Source organism: Diadema setosum, chromosome 14 (assembly GCF_964275005.1).
Source record: "Diadema setosum chromosome 14, eeDiaSeto1, whole genome shotgun sequence".
Taxonomy (NCBI): domain Eukaryota; kingdom Metazoa; phylum Echinodermata; class Echinoidea; order Diadematoida; family Diadematidae; genus Diadema; species Diadema setosum.
In genome coordinates this window covers 10,716,686-10,735,563 of record NC_092698.1, presented here as the reverse complement: position 1 = coordinate 10,735,563, position 18,878 = coordinate 10,716,686, and the positions used below count along the sequence as shown (strand labels likewise).

The following is an 18,878-nucleotide window of genomic DNA, read 5'->3' as shown; positions in this document are numbered from 1 at the left end:
GCAAAATAGGATTCTAGGTAGGTCTAGTAGGTAAGGTAGAGTACAGTGGCTCAGCTGGACACCGCCGTATTCATTGGTATTACACTGTCCATGTCGACGGAGGAGGTAGGATCGTGGATGGACGAAGCAAAGTAGGGTCTAATAATACGTTCTGAAGCAAAAGATCATCCAGGATGAACTTTACAAGTATAAACGGTGCAAAAATGGAGGAAATAAAGTATCAGATGTCAGTCCATCGTCAAAATCTCTTGTGCGTTGGAAGGTAAGTCCCACAAACACACAAAACGTAACGTAGATCTAACGTTAAAGGATAAATATCGTATCAATAAAACAATTAGATAATATCTGGGCCTAGTCTTCTAATTAGGGTTCTTTTTTAATCCTACTTTTCTAGTTATTGTGCTTGTGGTTAGCTTGTAGGGCCTACAAACCTGTAACATTACATTGTGGCGTAGTTCTGTAGAATCAAAAAATAGCTGACGTTTAGTTAACTGGTTAGAGTCTTGAGTTCTAAAATTTACTCCAGCAGTCAGGAAACCCGCTCGCTCATGCTCATGGGGGGGGGGGGGGAAGGAAGGGAGGGGGGCTTCTGGTCTGCTCATAATTATAACTTCGGATCCCTCCTCCTCGCCGCGCCGCATCCCAACCATGCTCCATGTCATGAGGCCCCGTCAATCATGTCAATCAATCAGTGCAGTGCTCATCCCTGTTCACTTCTCAGCTCATCCAGCCCACATCTGACATAAACAGTAGGAATGTATAGTCTAGGATCTAAACTGTGTAGTTTTATTTAATACCGGCCCTACCGTAGTTATGGGTAAACTTATATAAATTGTTGTAAGTTCGCGTCGCACAACGATCTTTCGTTTACACTAGTTTACACACACATGTCCACTTTTCATGATGAAAAAAATGAGAAAAAAAAATTTGTCTGCGCTTTTTGACAACAAATGAGTTTTGATCAGCCAATGTGCACCCACACATGGTTGCTACTTGCTAGTACATGCTAGTGTGTAGCGGGTTCACTCAATGCAAGGCTGCTGCATACATTGGCCTGATCTGTGTCACAATCTTTGGTGCTTTTTTCCTGTGGTTCTCACCTCTCCACGTACGAATCAGCCCCATCCCCTTAAAACTGTGAAATCTGACATTTTAGAGAAAAATAAAATAAAAACTAACCTGATCTGATTTTGTGCGTTTATTCCAAATTGCCATTCCACACTGACAGAGTAGATGGGTACACTCAAATTTGTCAGCACACTAATCACTTTGTAGGTACATGTTCTACAGGTGCCTTTCATGCAAGCGTCCCATGGCATCCAAGGCAGACAGCTTGCAAGCCATGCAATAGAGCGCCCGTGCATTTGCAAGCTTGCTCTGAAAATCCCCCAGCTTGCATGGCTTGTGCGCTGTAAAATTTCGCGACCAGCAAAATTTGTGAAAATAGAATCCCTTGCAAAATATATGTATATATGACGTATCATACAATATTAAATGAAGTATTGAATGGCAGATAAAATGTTCTCATACAGTGATCTTGCTTTCCAGATTGGCCATCAAATCATTAATTGGAAAGTCACAATACCAAGCCATCGATGACTCCTGCCCAGAATTCAAGAACCTTGCTACTATCATGGAACATATCCTCAGCCATAGGCTAAAGGGTAAGTAACAATGGGTGATTTCAAGTTCGGTGCTAGTGCTAGTGCTAGTGCTAGCCGCCAAATAACAGCGTTAAATCGAGCTCCAACACCGACGGTCAGATTAACGAGGCGATACCGATCAAAATTATCGATCACCAGCACTAGGTGTTGGAATCACAGCACCGCGAGCTCTGCTGGAATTGCGCAACGAAAAAAGTGATGGCGCGTGATTACAGTCAAATATTAAAAGATGTTGCCAAAACTGCTTAGTTTAAGACATATAGTAAGGAAGATGGATTAAAATGCTACAAATTTCATCCATTTCCCAAAATACAACTGTCTTAATTTTGCTCCCAGGCTCAGATTTATATAGCCATGTCTGGAGTGTTCATATACGTTTACGTGGGCAACCACTGCATTAGCATAGACTTTGCATGTAAAACGTGCATCTATTATGGAAGTGAATACGGATCTCGCACGGCAACGCTAACACCAGCACCGAACTTGAAATGAAGAAAATGATAATCCCTAGGGGTTAGTGTTAGTCAATGGGGAAAAAGCACGTAAATCACTAACACAAACGGCGGAGCTGGGTTCAGCAGACAACATTCAACACCGAGCCCAGCACCAACTACCGGAAATACGTCATAATTTTGAGGTCAACTCCCAACACCGACGTGATTTCAAGTTCGGTTTTATCGCCGGTGCTAGTGCTGAGATAGCACTAGCACTAGCACTAGCACCGAACTTGAAATCACCCAATGTTACTGATGAGAATCAATGTTCTGTGAAGCATGGACTCATTAACTTTTTTTTTTTTTTTTTTTAAATGCTTCCAACCCTTCAACACAGAGTATAGTAAGAATCTTTGACTGAGAGTACTCACTTACAAGCAGTTATACTTCTGTAAATTTGTTTCAGTATCATAGTTCTACAGGTACTTAAGCATAATTATGTTTCATATTGGTCATAAAAGGTGTAACTTTTTGTGCATATATCTTTATTTATGTATTTTTTAATTGCTCTGTATTATGCATTGAAGTATTTGTGTCAATTTAATTGAATTGTCTGTATCAATTACTTTCCAGGTCAGATTTCATGGTTTGGACTTGAGGAGCCAAGAGATTTCTGGCATTTCATCAGAGCAGTATGTAGTAGTGGGAATGAGAGCTGTATCAACAACATCATTCAAATGGAGGATGTGCGCTCACCCAAAGCTAAGGTATTTTTTGCAAAAGACCATAGAATGGATAGAATGTGGGGCAACTGCTGAGAGACAGAGTGATATACTTGTAATTGTAGAGGAATTTATAACGTTCAGATATTAGGGGAGGAATGGATGATGTTTATATCATGGAGACGATGATGATGACAAAGGAGATGACATGATATTGTCATTTCTGTAGTGTCTGGACATCAAATATTTAGCAACTTAGAAAACCTTTCAACAGAACTTTCTAAATATTGTTGTCATTTATCTATGGATTTAGTTTTACCTGCAGGACATTCATAGAGGAATAAATGTTACGTTTGAGTCCCCTGATTGTAAATTTTAGTCATCAAGTAAGAGTAGAGAAATAGCTGGAACAATGAACTTATTTTGAAGGACATATCACTTCCATTTGAATACTGAAATTCACTAAAACATTCAAGAATCTGTGAATAGAACAATTGTGCTAAGGAATACGATGTAATGTTGTGTAGCGGATGTTTCGCTACTTGGGATCGTTCATGACAAGTACTTTCAAACTTGTATGTATTCATGTCACATGTATATTACTAGAAACAATCAAATTGAGTCAAATGTCATCCATCCATGCACGCTGAACTATACTTGATCAAATCTTTCACGAAAAGAGTATGCTGAAATAACTTCAAATTTAATGGAACATGCTACTGAATATCTCATTAATATGGTGGAAGGTCAACAGGTATACTCAAGGTATTAATAGCGTCTACTGTATGTTATGAGGGGCCCATGTACTTCATATTGAAGAATCAACATAGAATAAATTCACTATCAATCCTATCCTGTTAAGTAAGGGTTTCCTTCCATACTCTCCCATACTAATGTCAAATTGACGAACGATTGAACAAGTACTTTCAAACTTGTTAATGTCATAAACGAGCACACATTCAAGCTCGTCACACATCAAATTGATGCCATATATGATTAATATCGTTCAAAACTGAGCATACTGTCTTGCAAAAGATTGTCGAAGTCAACATTTAATGGATAAGATGGCTATCCTAACATAGCCTATGTTTCACACTAAAAGGATGTTTCACACTAAAAGGAAGTTACATAACATAAGAACATAACATAACATAACAATATGATTTTTATGCCTCCGCCACGAAGTGGTGCCGGAGGCATTATGTTTTCGGGTTGTCCGTCCGTCCGTCCGTCCGTCCGTCCTTCCGTCCGTCCGTCCGTCCGTCCGTCCTTCCGTCCGTCCGTAATGAATTTTGTGGACAAGGTAACTATCGAAACCTGTTGAGGTATCCTAATGAAACTTGGCATGTATGTGTATTAGGGGGTGAAGTTGTGCCTATCAACTTTTTAGTGCACATGCTCAAGGTCAAAGGTCATATGGTCAAGGTCAAATACATAAAATGTCACTATTTCCACCATATCTATTGAATGCCTGAATAATTTTCTTGAAACTTAGTGTATACATGTTTTACCCAATTAAGATTCTCTGGTGAAAGTTTGGGTCATGAGTTCAAAGGTCAAAGGTCAAAAGGTCAGGGTCAAATACATAAAATTTCACTATTTCCACCATATCTATTGAATGCCTGAAGAGATTTTCTTGAAACTTAGTGTATACATGTATTACCCAATTAAGATTCTCTGGTGAAAGTTTGGGTCATGAGGTCAAAGGTCAAAGGTCAAAAGGTCAAGTAAAAATATTGAAACTTCTTTTTTTTCTCCGTACCTTGGAAAATTGTTCAAGGTATCTTCATGGAACATAGTATATACATATACTGACTGGAAGTGATTATCTAAAGAATGTAGGGTTCATGGGGTCAATGGTCAGGGGTCAAAGGTCAAGTGCAAGACTTCAAAATTTTACTATTACCCTCATATTTATGCAATGCCAGCAGGGTTATTTTTTTACACTTGGTGTATGCATGTGTAACCTAATAGAAATTCTCTGGAAAGTTTTTTTTTTCTCTTTTTGCCTCAAAGGTCAAAAGGTCAAAGATCAAGTGAAAGTGCTGAACTAACTTTTTCCTCCATATCTCGGAAGTGGCTCAAGTTACCTTGAAACTTAGTACATATTATGCATGTTCTACCTGAAAGTAATTATCTTATGAATTTTAGGGTCAAGGGCTAGATGAAAATGGTAACAATTTACTATTCAATTCAGAAATTGCACTTTTTCTCCACACCTGTACCTTGAAAATTACTCAATGCCTAAATGTATGAATGGGTCAAAGTCAAGTTAAAGTCCTTAAATCCCTAGATACATGCTCTCCTATTCATCCAATTAAACCTACGTCAAGGAAGGTGAACATTCAACACATTTGTGACAAACTTGTCATTCCAATATTTTGCCAATTTTGTGAAAATGTAATCACACAGTGTCCACATGTACTATCTACACCGGTTGGGAAAATCATGCATTATGGCGGAGGCATACCAGTCGCCAAAGCGACATTTCTAGTTTTTTTGATAGTTCGCCTGGAAATCTATATGCTACTAGAAAAAAAAAAAAGGGGGGGATACATGAGACTATTTACATGTTATACAATCATCACGAGAATTGGTCAGTCTTCTATTATTGTTTTCTCTAATTAGGTCTGTATAGTTCGTACTCTTGTCCTTTGTCCAACCTCTAAGTTAAGTCAATTTCAATTTCAATTTCAATTTATTTTCATATTTCTCGATGAAAAATTACATCAAATATTAGAAAATTAAATGAAATGCATGACATACATAAGATATTGCAAATATATAAAACATAATAGTGGTCGATCTGTTAAGTTTGGAATCTGTGAATGAATGCTAAAGAAATATGAAGGAACCTACTTAGAAGCGAGCTTGTTGAGCGTAGGTCCCAGTTAAAACGTAAACTGCCAAACAGTTTCTATGTTTCATATCAACCAACTTTTAGATAACATCATTGAATTGAGTCAGTTCCCCAAACTGCCCCACTAGAAACATTCAGACTCAGCAAAAAAAGTTGCTGATTAAAAAATGTTTAACAAGTGTAATTTTTGTCAATGTTTCAGGGTAGAGCGTGGTTGCGGCTGGCTTTGATGGAAAAGAAGCTAGGAAAGCACTTGATGACATCTCTTCAGAATGGCAAAGCTCTTCGGTAAGTTAGCTGTGGTACTGAGAACAGCGCTAACTAGAACGAGATCAAATAATTATCGTCGACACACAAACAAACTACTGGTAATTTTGTGAGATATAGACTGTTCAATTTGACTTACTTCTTTCTCAAATTAGACAAAATCTGTACATTAGCTATAGACTGGTCAATTTGATTTCTCCTTCAAATTAGACAAATTTTTTTATGAGATATAACTGTTTTCTTTGATTACTCTCCAAAGTTAGACAAAGTCTTAACCAGAGGTACAGACTTTTCAGTTTTTATATTGCACCATACATAACAGTATACATGCAAAGAAAGAGATACGCTAATATTTCCTGATATAATTGTATGAGTTTGCATGCAGTATAAACCAGAGTACTGTCATACCTCAGGTTAAGGTGTTGTGTAGCACCATCTCACGTTCAAAAGATGTACAGTTACACACTGCTATCATGGTGGCCAAATTTTAACTATTGGGAGAATGATCCCAATGCCAATTCATCTCTGTTATTAGTAAACAATGCAATAATCATAATGATAATGATATATTATATTTCAACATTTTTTTTTGTTTCAATGAAAATGTTTATTAAAGTTTTAACAGTGCTTCAGAAAGAGATCATTTTAACCCACGCACTCTGCCCATTAGTACTTATTTTCAGCTGAGGACTTGTAATGTATAGTGCAGGGGTACTGGTGCTGCTGCTGAATGCGGCTGCTGAGTGCTGCAGCTGAACTGAGCTAAGCTACCATCGTAGTGGCATGGCATTAGCATTACACTGTTTGGTACCTGTAAGCAGAGAAAGAGAGAAAAAAAAATATTGCAGCATTTATTTGATGTATTTTAGCATTCATTTGGTGTTGGGTAAAGATCATTAACTCAACAATTTTTTTTTTTTCCACATAAAGCACTCTAGATTGCTTTCACCGTTTTGGGGTAACCCTGGATACAGTGGGGAAAATAAATCAACAAAGTGGTGAATTTTAGTTGGTACTCCAAGGTACCAAAGATGCTGTCATATAAAGAATAAATCAGTTTTGGAACATCAGGAAGTTAACGGCATAAAGTCATTAACAAAAATGTGAGCATGTCTAAGGTACAAATGATGAAACTAAAAGGCCTCACACAAGTTTAAAGTGTATGTTGTTTAGATTTTAGGTTTCATGTCTCGCCGGTCAAAGATACCAAAAACTAGGGGAAACATTTGGTGAAACTCCATAAGCTGAGTGCAGATGCCTGTTTTACGCACCTGGGTTTAAGTCAGTCAAGCTGAGTGAAGTGAGATATAGAGGGACAGATGACAGAAGTATCTGTATGTATGTTCGTCAAACAAATTTATGCATAGTGTGGAAAGTGATGAAAGTACCATGTGTGAATAAACTTTGAGCTTTACATGAATTGACACAAACAAGAGTGCCATTTGATATAGCATCAAGGACCATTCCCTGTCTACCCTATCATTTCTTCTGATATAAAGTCTGGTTAATGGTCATTTCTGGTTTGCAGAGCTTTCTATGGTGAAGGATCATTCATGAGAAGTGAGGAGGCACCAGTCTTGGTAAAGGCACTACTGAATCTTGATTGCATAGATTTCAGGTGAGCGGATACCTATTTATAGATTAAAGAAACTGTGCTTATGGACAGAGAACTCATAGCCTGTGCACCCTACAAGGTATCACTCAGAGTCCCTAACCTCCACCCCCCCCCAAAAAAAAAAAAAAAAATTCTCTGAATTGTACATACATCTGACAAACATGACTGAGAGATTGGTTTATTGGACTTTGGTCTTGACGGTATCTAAAGTTTATTATTATTATCTATAGAAAAAAAAACAATAGCTGAGAGGGCTGAAGATAAACTTTGATATTTCTTAGGTATTGTAATGTCAGTTAAGTACACATTCCCTCGACTCGTTACTGACATGTATTATGTTATGAGTAATATTATTTCCATTGCCTTTAGAAAGAGGCAAGTCAAGTGCTCTTTTATTATGCGAAAAACATGAAAATATGTTTGAATTTTCTTTACATTTTCTTTATACTGTTGTACTCGTATGACATCACGAGCCTTAGTAGTCTCATCATCCAGCGGTTCCAACACAAAAATTTTAAAAATTCATTAACTTTTGCATCGATTGTCCAATTTTCCTCAAACTTTCAATGATGTGTTCTACTAACATTGCTGCATTCTCTCAATCCTTATGTTTATGAAGGTGAACTTGTCCTTTAACTGACATTACAATACCTAAGAAATATCAAAGTTTATCTTCAGCCCTCACAGCTATTGTTTTTTTTTTATAGATAATAATAATAATAATAATAATAATGATAATAATAATAATAATAATAATAATAATAATAATAATAATAATAATAATAATAATAATAATAATAATAATAATAATAATAATAATGATAATAATAATAATAATAATAATAATAATAATAATAATAATAATAATAAACTTTAGATACTGTCAAGACCAAAGTCCACTAAACCAATCTCTCAGTCACGTTTGTCAGATGTATGCACAATTAACATTAAAAGTGGCTGTATTTCTTTCTTCTTCTTTTTTTTTTTTTTTCAAATTATACATCATATGTATTGGTATGCAATATTTCTTTTTGCCTCACATATTTTGGATAGTGGTGCAAGGAGCTTTGAAAGTTGTCCCAAGAGCAGACATTTGTCCCAGGGATTGCATGCATGAGATAGTCTGTTCTTCAGTTCAATAACATGCATTTACTTACAATTGTATTCTTATATCATGCATATAAACCCTGTGTCTCTAACATCCATTGTTTTTGCAGTTGTTGTGTGAAGGGAGAGAAACTTGAAACAGGAGTAGCTAGTGTGATTGACTACACTCCTTACCTTAGGTTTCAAATCAGGTGAGGTTTTGTGTTCCTCCACTTCTTCTTTTCAAGCAGGAAGCTGCTTGAAAATCTGTGCTGTTGTGACTTTTGACCCACAATAATAATGATAATAGTCAGTCCTGAGAAACACATAATATCACAAGATAGCCTCTCTATGCATGTATGTATAAGCAAGAACATACAATTACGACTTTCTTAAAGCAGTAACCTAATGAGCAATCATAAAAAGGGGAGTTTCAGTGTGAATTTAAATGTATCATAATCTGTAACATGTCAAATGTTTGGTGGAATTCCGTGTCAGCTGCAAATGGTGACAGCTTTTCATTTTCAGTGTTTAATTTGTATGGCTGTTACTGTGCTCAGGTGCATTGTTCAAGTATCCTGTCTTTTAAAAAGCTGCAGCCAAGAGCTTTTAACAAGAAAATGCATTGTGTAAACCTACAATCACTGCCAACATATCCCATGGCAGTGAGCTTCATGAAAAGTTCATTGCCTTAGCCAGCATTGTCAGCTAATGTGCAGCTCTTTTAAAGATACTAAGTCTTTGTAACTTGAACTATTTATGTGTCAAGTAATACCAACATCATTTTAATCCTAGAAAGAACAGGATATTTATGCCAAAATAAAACCAGCTCCTCATTAAAAAACAAACACCTCAAAAAGAGTAACAACCCAAAACAAACTGTCTTTTAGGCACTTGGTAGATGCATTCTGAATGCTGTTTATTCCATGTACTTGAACTAGGATTGGTTTGATATATTTAATGATATACGCAACTTGCAAGTGCATATTAAAAATGTATGAATATTTGTGATAGTATTCAATGTTCATGTAATGCTTGTAAGAATCATTTTATTGTTTCTTCCTATCTTTTATGTGTGATTAAAAAAAGAAAAACATATCTAGCATCTGTACACCTTTGTTCAGATATCAAGGTATGTGCAGTACATGTATTTTATATGCATGTGTTAGCTGAGATTCAGGATCCAAGGAAAGATCACCTTTATCATAGTCAATGGGTTACTCTGTATAAAGAACAGATGAATAAATGAGTGAGTGGCTTATGTTTGCTCTGGTACTAAGTATTCCCCTCATCAGGTACAAGACTCTTAGCTTGCATCAAATGTTATTGACCTGCTGCTGAAGAGTGGAAATGCTACAAAAAGAAAACTGTCAGAATGATGTGTGTATATTTGAATACTTTATGGTTTATTAGTGATGAGGAAAGCCAGGACAACCTGCTGCAAGAGCAACGCCTGTTTGCTCCTTCTCAGCCAAACCAGCTGGACGAGTCCTCACCCTCGGACAAGTTGACCCAGCTCCAGGCACAGTATAAGGTTGCAGCAGCCCAAAAGGTAACCCCATTATATAACCACTGACATAAAGCACAGAGTGAGTCTATATCTTACACTTTCATCTAACTCTTTGTTTCCAATCCTTATCAGTCTTATTATGAGATTGCTTTTAGATGTATATACAGGGTGTCCCACAAAAAATGCTAATGGCTTTCTAAATGAGTATAATTTGAAAATTACCAAATCATATTGTATATGATTTTATAATCGCAAGCTAGCATTCATTTTATACTACTGGCTTAAATTTTATGCGATATTGTCCATTGAACACAGAGATATGAGCCTTCTTTCAGGACTCATCAGAAAACCTCTCAATCCAAGTTTCGTTATTATGTTGAATAAAGTACGTAGTCAAATTACGTGTGGAACGCTGCTTCTCCTGCAACTTTGTCGCGGTTCTTGAATGAGGCTTTGCCTCACGTGGACCATGTCAATGTTTTCTTGTGTTCTAACTTTTACTCTTCTCCCCGATCTGCCCTTGTTAAAGGGAAGGTAAACCCAAAGAGCAATGTGGATTGAGTGAAAGCAGCAACATTAGTAGAACACATCAGTGAAAGTTTGAGAAAAATCGGACAATCGATGCAAAAGTTATGAATTTTTAAAGTTTTGGTGTTGGAACCGCTGGATGAGGAGACTACTAGAGGATATGACGTATGAGTGGACAACAATACAAAGAAAATATAAAGGATATTCAACAAAAATTCACTTTTCTAGAATTATGAAAGAGCAGTGGAACAACCGCTTTCAGAAAGCAGGGGGAATAATTGCTACCCTTAACATATGTCAATATCAAGTTGATGGAATTTGTAATTTTCATGAAAAATGGATTTTTGTAGTATTTTCTTTATATTTTCTTGATATTGTAGTCCACTCATACGTCATAACCTCTAGTAGTCTCCTCATCCAGCGGTTCCAACACCAAAACTTTAAAAATTCATAACTTTTGCATCGATTGTCCGATTTTCTTCAAACTTTCACTGATGTGTTCTACTGATGTTGCTGCTTTCACTCAATCCACATTGTTCTTGGGGTTTATCTTCCCTTTAAGGTTTTTGCTTGTACCCGTTTCCCTGTATTTGAGCACATTTCTGAATATTGTCGCCTTGCATGGTGCTCGTTGATTGAATTCTGCCTCGAATTCATCTTGTACCCTTTTCAGATTTCGATCAGATTTCGTCATGTTTCGCTGAACGCATCAGGGAGGGATGAATGAATAGGTCATCCCCAAGTCCTGAACAAAAGAAAAGATTTACGCCCGTGGCTGAACGTGAATAGATATTATTGGCCCCACTTGAATAGATAACAAATTTTGTTAGCTGAACCTGACTACACATACTACTTAATACAAAACTTGGATGGAGCGGTGTCCTGATGTGTAATGAAAAAATGCTCATATCTTTGTGATTATTAGACTATATCTCATAAAATGTCATCCATTTGTAGAAAATGAATTGTAGTTTACGGTTGTAAAGATATAAACAATATCATGTTGTGATTTTAATGCTATACTCATCTAGAGTGCCATTAGCATTTTTTGTGGGACACGCTGTATGTATATTTCATTTGTGTATTTATTCATTATCATTATTTTTCTTTTTTTCTGTTAAGCAGATGTGACCCAGCTTCTTCAATATACATACTTAAAATATGAATAAATATAAAACAAAGCCATGACAGTTATGATATTTTTGCAAGTTGCCTCTAACATTCAATGCATATAGTGTAGACAAGAACTTTTGCATGCGTTTTTATTTTTGCGAATCTTGGCTCTCGCGGAATTCACGAAATTAAAATGCATGCAAACATTCCTCGTTTTACAGTAGTTGTGTATTATTGCTGTATCTTGTAAAATGTGAGACTAAAAAGAAAAAAAAAAAAGACTTGGAATTTGACACTTTGAGTGAGAGGACACACCATAAGAGACCTCTCAAATAATATGCATGCACACTTTGCAATATTTTTACTGTGTTTCACAAGTCATTCTTAAGTGCACCTTCCAAGAACCTGATCACAATACTCAACACTAGTTCAATAATCCACACGTCTAAGTAACGTAATATTGTCAAATCAAGATACACACTCACTTGTGTACACACACAAGGTATAGACCACAGCCTGAGAAAACAAGACTTCCATCTACTGTCCTTAGTTGGACGACTGTGTTCTGGATGTGGGACTGATATTTAATCTGCTTGGTCTTGTTCTCTTCTGCAGGGTTACTTGGAAGACGTGGTGAATCAGAGGGAACAACAGCTGGCTGAGAGTCGACGGAGAATTCAGTCTCTGGAGACCATGATTATGCACCTGACTGACCAAGTGTATGTATGCTTCATATGTCTCTACCTTAATGGTTTGATAAATGGGCTCCTATTGTCACTTATACAACACAGGCTCATACTGTCATTCAGAAGGATGGAAAAGTTGTGCAATCTTTGTAGTATGTATCTACATTCCTAACCTCTTTCACTGAATGATAACAGATGATAAGCTTTAAACCTTTGTAGTCAATGATCACCCTTTTGGGAACCTGTCCTATAGTATGCATGGGTTGTTAGTGTATATGGGCAAATTTCTATCCATGTAGTCTTGTCTGGTTGGAACTTCAGTAGGGCCTGTACGTAGAAGTTGATTAGATATAAATTACCAGTATATGTATTTGTGTGTTTGGGTGCAAGTAACTCCGCTTGTGTTGTCCAAAGCTGTTCTACCGTCATGCACTGCTTCTAACTGATGCGTCAGTTAGAAGCAGTGCAAGTGGTGGGCATGTTTGGACAGCACAGAGTGATGGAGGGGGTTTGTTTTCCCCTATAGATACATTTGTTGTGTGTCTCACCATTATTTAATTTCTAGTCATTTTCATTGCTCATGATCATCTTGGTATAGTCACAAAGTTTGTGCAGTCCTTTAATATACAATATTTTGCTATTGTAAAAATGGAAATTTTTGCGATGTGGAAATGTCACGCATTTTGCATTATCAGGAACTGGCACGAAACTAAAATCAGATAAATATTTTTACTTGTTGTATGTACAAGTATGGAATTTTTATGGAAAATTTATCTCAACTCTGCAGAGTGTGAAAAATCACTCACGTGAAAATATCCACTGTTACAGTAAGATGTGATTATAAAGTTCTTAAAGGCATTAGCTGGTACCAATTATTGAAACCTTGACAGTATCAGGATTCCAAGAATTGTTCTTTTACAACAGATGAGTGGATGCAATCTCTGGTAAAGTTTACATTTTATGTTCCATGTTACTGATTTGGCCTGGCTTTAATGTAAGGCAAAAATTAACTTGCAACTGTTACAAGTATGCATCTACAATCAATATAAACTGTGAATAAAATAGTAGTACAGACTTTAGACATGCTTCATAGGACCAATACTGAAATACTTGAAAATATGCATCCACAATCTGTTTGAATGTTATGAGTAGTGCCAACCTGAAAGAGGCACAGCTGATGTCAAGACGAGAGTTGGAGGAGCACCTCATTGCTGGTCAGTTGCAGCATCAGGAGCGGACACACCCAATGATGATGAGAACGGAGCAGGATGAGATAGCGCTGGATAGCATCTCTGGCCTTCATCACCCTCGCCTCTCGTCCACCTCGCTTGACCAGTGAGTTGCCTCATTGTAGTTGACCCGATGGCCAGATCTCAGGATTTGGCAAGTCATTTCAGCTGAACTCTGTATCATTCTTGTAGTAGGATGTATAATGGAAATGCAATTCTCAAATATACAATATTGTGTTGTCAACACAGTATGAAGAGTGCATGCTGATTATTACCCAATTCTTCCTTCATTTAAATCTGAAAAAATCTTGATGTTCTTGGAAATTTGGAGGAATCCATCTATTAGATAATTCAAAGTCATGTGTACATGGTGAAGTTGTATTGATGCTGAAGTTTGAACAAACAGTAGCAAAGTTCTAGAAATCATGTCTTATTAAACTTCAAAGGTCCATGTTTCGTGCATAAAGAACCAAACAAATGATGAACTCTGAATTCATAGAGGCATATAATTCAAACATTACGTGATTCATCGCAGGAACCCAGACTGCGAAGTACAATGTACATGAGTGGTGCTTTCTGTAACATTTCCATCTGACATTAGCGGTGGCCTGATGGCCGCGGGCCACCAGAAATAGATGCTGGGCCACAAGTTTCTAAGAAAAGATCAGGGCACCAAATTTCATTGCCAGGCCACCAAAAGAAACAAGTTAGTGTCGAGCCTTGCATTTGCTGTATTTACCAAAATAAGGTGTTTCTCTATTTCTCTCAAATTTTAGACATCTGATCACTAAATCAGAGAACTGGCAGTTGTAGGATAATCACCAAAAGCATTAGGTGCTATGTCCTTTTTTTTCTCTTCATTTCTTAAAAAACCTGATGTAGATCGAGCTTGCAGAGCATTGATCAAACTAATGTCCAGCGGTCAGTGAGTCCAGTGTCCACTCAGTCTGGGGTCTCGACAGTGGAAGGGGGTGGGGATACAAAGACGGTACCCTACTCCATACCTAGATTGGGACGCAAGGAGAAAGAGGACACGCCCTCTCTCATAGCCTTAGCTGGTTCCTTCACCTCACAGGTAAGTATCAAGGGAGGTCCCTTGGGCCCTTTGTCGTTATTTGAAACTATTTACCTCATACTTAATTTGGAAGTTGTAGATCATTGGAACCATTGACTTCAACTAGAAGTTGTTGGTTTTTTTTTTTTTAGGTATCCTATTAAGATTTTTTTAAAAGATGAAATTTGAACAAATTATAATAATAAAAAGAACACAGTTTATATGTTAGGACTTTGCATCAGTCAATGATTGCATGGAAATTGAAATTTACTAAGGAACTTTTTCTCTTGTATCAATCTGCATAGTTCTATAGAATTAGCTAGAGCAGCAATATGACCCAAACTCTATAGTGAAAAAAAACAAAACAATTGTTATCAAAACATTTTGTGTCGATTTGGTGGAAGGTGGTGAACTTAATACAATTCACATTAAATCTGAAGGCACTTCTGATTTATCTTTGATGCAATTTTGCAAGCACAGTCAAGTAACAATGTTTCTTCAATCTCAAGGAAAACAATCCATTTCATTTAAAGTAAGTATTCAAAGCTAAAAATGTAAAGAAACATCTACCATCCGGTTTATTTGATCATTACTCTGTCAGTCAAAGTCAGCTTGAACATAGAGGGGTATTTGTTTTATAGATACGGTTAGGTCGATATGACAGAGGTCAATTCGTGGAAGAGCATATGAATGTTTTGTTTATTGTGTGTGTTTTTTTTTTATCCTTATGTGTGTCTGGGACAGAGAAACATGAATGTAAATTATCAATTTTCCTCCAACAGATCAGTGCTATCAGTGTTAGATCGACTGAAACCAGCAGTTCTGGTGTCTCGGAAAACCAACCACCTCTTACCAACGCCAGGGTGAGAATACTTTATCATGTGTTCTTGTGTTTCTGTAGAGCTGATTATTCATCTGTAAACTTGTAATGCATTGGTCCTCTTTTAGATGACCATGTTTGTTGATCCGGTGGTTTAAAGGAGTATCAACATAATTTGAGAGTAATGTGTGCAAGATATGCATGTCCATTGTACCAATTTTTCACATTCTTCTCCAAGGTTGAAGATACATACTATTATGCCACACATAATGAAGCAAACAAGCAGCCAAGCTGTGCATTTATCATTTAGTGATGGCAAATTTTGTACTCTGATTTTTCAATCAGCCACGCAATATAACCCTGTATTATGTGGATGAGGTCATTGCCCGCGTTGTACTTCGCATGTTACAATTTGACTTCAGTGTGCACATACATGCATTGATCAGTCTTGTGTGGATGGCAAACATGGCTTAACCTGTTGAGGACAGTTTGATTTTGCTACACCACGTATTTCCCATAGACACCTGCCCGAGTATACTCGGGACTCGTTCTCAACGAGTTAAGTGGTGATAACATCTGTCGCGAGAAGAAATTGACACAAAAAAAAAAATACCAATGATCTCGATGTAGTGTCCAGTCATCATACTAAATGATAAAATTGTTGCCCCCTCCACGTTTTTACATAATGCGGGAAATATCTGCGATCTGGTGCTGTGTTCCCTTTGGCCTTCAGCCTCAAGGAATGGCAGCAAACCATAGGTATTTTGGCCTCTTGGAATATGGCAACAGACTGTAGAATCTAAGGCATAGATATTTCTTGTATATGTCTTAATACATGAACAAGAATGGGGTAACTAATGATTGAGAGTGATGGCATTAATTAGAATGTCTTCCATACAGGGTGGACCACATAAAAGCTGCCATCTCCCATCCCACTAAACATGTATGCCAAGAAGTGCTTGCAAAACAAATACTGTAAAAGTGGATATTTTCGCACGACTAATTTTTTGCGCTTGGTGGGGTAAGAAGAGTTTTATGTGTAGTTAATTCGGCAGAATCAAGACATCAACTACTGGAACATATGGCAAGCAAAAATATCTGCGTGCTTTTATTTTCCTGCTAGTTTCGGGTTGAACGAATTGCACGAAAATGTCCACTTTTACAGTACTGCTAACTAAACATGATGAGCAGCATTTGTTTAGCATGCACTTCTTGAAGTACAAATGTAATGTGGTCTTGTAATATTACCTGGTATTCAAGAGGAAACAAAGAAAGACAAAATATGAAAAAAAAACAGACTAACAGTGGTATTCTTTAATATTATTGCTAAAGATTGACTTATGATACATTTTGTGATTGGTTTCATTGTAGACTCTTTCTCCCGACTCTCTGAGTGCGGTCTCCTTTGCATCGACATCAGAAGCGAGTCCCATGTTGTCATAGCAACGGTCCTGGGTAGAAAGGCAGCACTTGAGCCTTCACAACAGCCTTCATAGTGTAATGTATGAAGTACTATCTACACTTACTGAATAGTTAGCTGGAAGCAGAAAATGTGTAGTGAGCCAGTTTGCATGGTGTTCTACTTCATCAGATATCCCTGCCCTGCCTTTGGGTTTTTATGAAGACAAATTTATGTGGTACACTTTGAACATGTTTTATTTGTCATGTATTGATGAACACAACATACTTTATTGCGGTCACTGAAAGTAAGTTTTTGTAGTCTTCATGTGTAGAGCATTGTTTTATCATAGTTCTGTACTTTTTGAATGTAATTCTTTTGTGGTCGTGTATTAATCAGTGAAAACTGTTCACCTTGCCAACTTTAATTGTAGAGTAAAGTAAACTGATGTAGATACAAATTTCTTATCACCATATACCTCACACTTTTGTGTATTGTGATTTGTTCATCAACCAGAAAAAGGAGTTGATGATCTTCTGGGTTGTATATCTTGTACAAAATTTAAAGTCTATCTTGTAGACAGATTACAGCAGAGTGAAAGATTTTTCACAGCCTCTAACATGACATTCTATTGATGTTTCAACCAGAATGTGAGGCAGTCGTGATACATATCTGTATACATATCTGTAAAGAACTGTTAGTTTCAATAGTAAGGTTGATGAGAAAGAGTGAGAGAGAGAAACAGTCATTGCATATGTGTGTCGTGTGTGTGTGTGTGTGTGTGTGTGTGTCCACACACTTTACAGAAGGCAAATGATAAAAATGATATTTTCTCTATCTCCCACAGGGCAAAGAATACTGAATGATATGAGAGCAATAGATTTTTGCATTTCCTGTGTGTATATTACAGTCTTACTAGCAGCCATATTATATCTGGTTTGAGTATACATGCTGTTTGTGTTCAGATTGGGTGAAATTTTTAGTGATTGATAAAAATGGATATCCAGATTGTCAGCTTATCGAGTGGCGAAAAGGCTTATGTTATCAGTTTATTTTACTTTATCCACAGATCACATAGTCACTATCATCATTTTTTTCCATCTTATTTCAGCTGCAATTGATTGGTCTCATGTAATTCTCACCCATCAATCTTCTTCCATTATGTGTTGCATAGACAATATTCTTGAGTTTGTGTGCTCAAGATGTGATTTATGACCAGGTAATGATTAGTGTCTTCTCAAACCTTTTGAATTGAAGGAACACATTATTGGTTTGATTTATGCCACTAACAATGGTGAAGCCTAGCTTCTGATGTATCAACCAGGGGTCCGTTTCATGAAAGCCTTAACAGAGACCTTTCGCTCGTAAGACACACTCATGAGAGACTTCATGAAGTGGATTTGAAAGTCTCATATAGCTACATATGAGCGACTGTGGCCATTTCTGAGATTTATATAAAGACTTTTTTGTGATGACTTCATGAAACGGACCTCAGGTCATGTAAACTACCCAGTGGCCGATCCAGGGAGGACCGCACTGGGCGCCCCCCTTTATTTTTTGTGAAAACAAAAGAAATCAAAAGAAAAAAAAAAGGGGGAGGGGTGCGTGCGACCCCCCTTTAATTTTGTAAAGGCGCCCCTCTTTACAGAATTCCTGGATCCACTCCTGCTAACTGCATTGGTGATTGACAGATACAAATGTGTGCACTTTTAGATTTCTCTTTGGAATGATTGTAGTGGTTTTTTATGCATTTATTGTCCACACAAGAAGGTCCTACGGGACAGACTTGAGATAGAAAGTTAAGTCCATGTCTGAAAGTATTTTAAAACTTTATTCAACTTTCAACCTAGGCTATGCAGATGGAGAAAATTTAAGAGAGTCACAAAATTCT

At 37.0% G+C, this 18,878-nt stretch overlaps 1 protein-coding gene across 1 annotated transcript; it reads left to right on the top strand.

Moving 5' to 3' along the window:
- The first annotated feature begins 86 nt into the window (after nucleotides 1–86).
- Nucleotides 87–17,076, top strand: LOC140238013 (RUN domain-containing protein 3B-like). The gene is made up of 12 exons (XM_072317942.1): nucleotides 87–262; nucleotides 1,549–1,664; nucleotides 2,732–2,865; nucleotides 5,883–5,968; nucleotides 7,476–7,565; nucleotides 8,780–8,860; nucleotides 10,062–10,200; nucleotides 12,415–12,518; nucleotides 13,638–13,820; nucleotides 14,597–14,789; nucleotides 15,551–15,631; nucleotides 16,960–17,076. The coding sequence occupies exons 1-12, from the start codon at nucleotides 174–176 to the stop codon at nucleotides 17,029–17,031; spliced, it is 1,368 nt and encodes a 455-aa protein (XP_072174043.1). The 5' UTR covers nucleotides 87–173; the 3' UTR covers nucleotides 17,032–17,076.
- The last annotated feature ends 1,802 nt before the right edge of the window (nucleotides 17,077–18,878 follow it).

Excerpts from the sequence above, each read along its gene's own strand:
- LOC140238013 (XM_072317942.1), top strand. The coding sequence starts at position 174 with ATGAACTTTACAAGTATAAACGGTGCAAAAATGGAGGAAATAAAGTAT. Across the intron at positions 12,519-13,637 it reads ATGCACCTGACTGACCAAGT|TGCCAACCTGAAAGAGGCAC; the intron begins GTATGTATGCTT and ends TGTTATGAGTAG. Across the intron at positions 13,821-14,596 it reads TCGTCCACCTCGCTTGACCA|ATCGAGCTTGCAGAGCATTG; the intron begins GTGAGTTGCCTC and ends AACCTGATGTAG.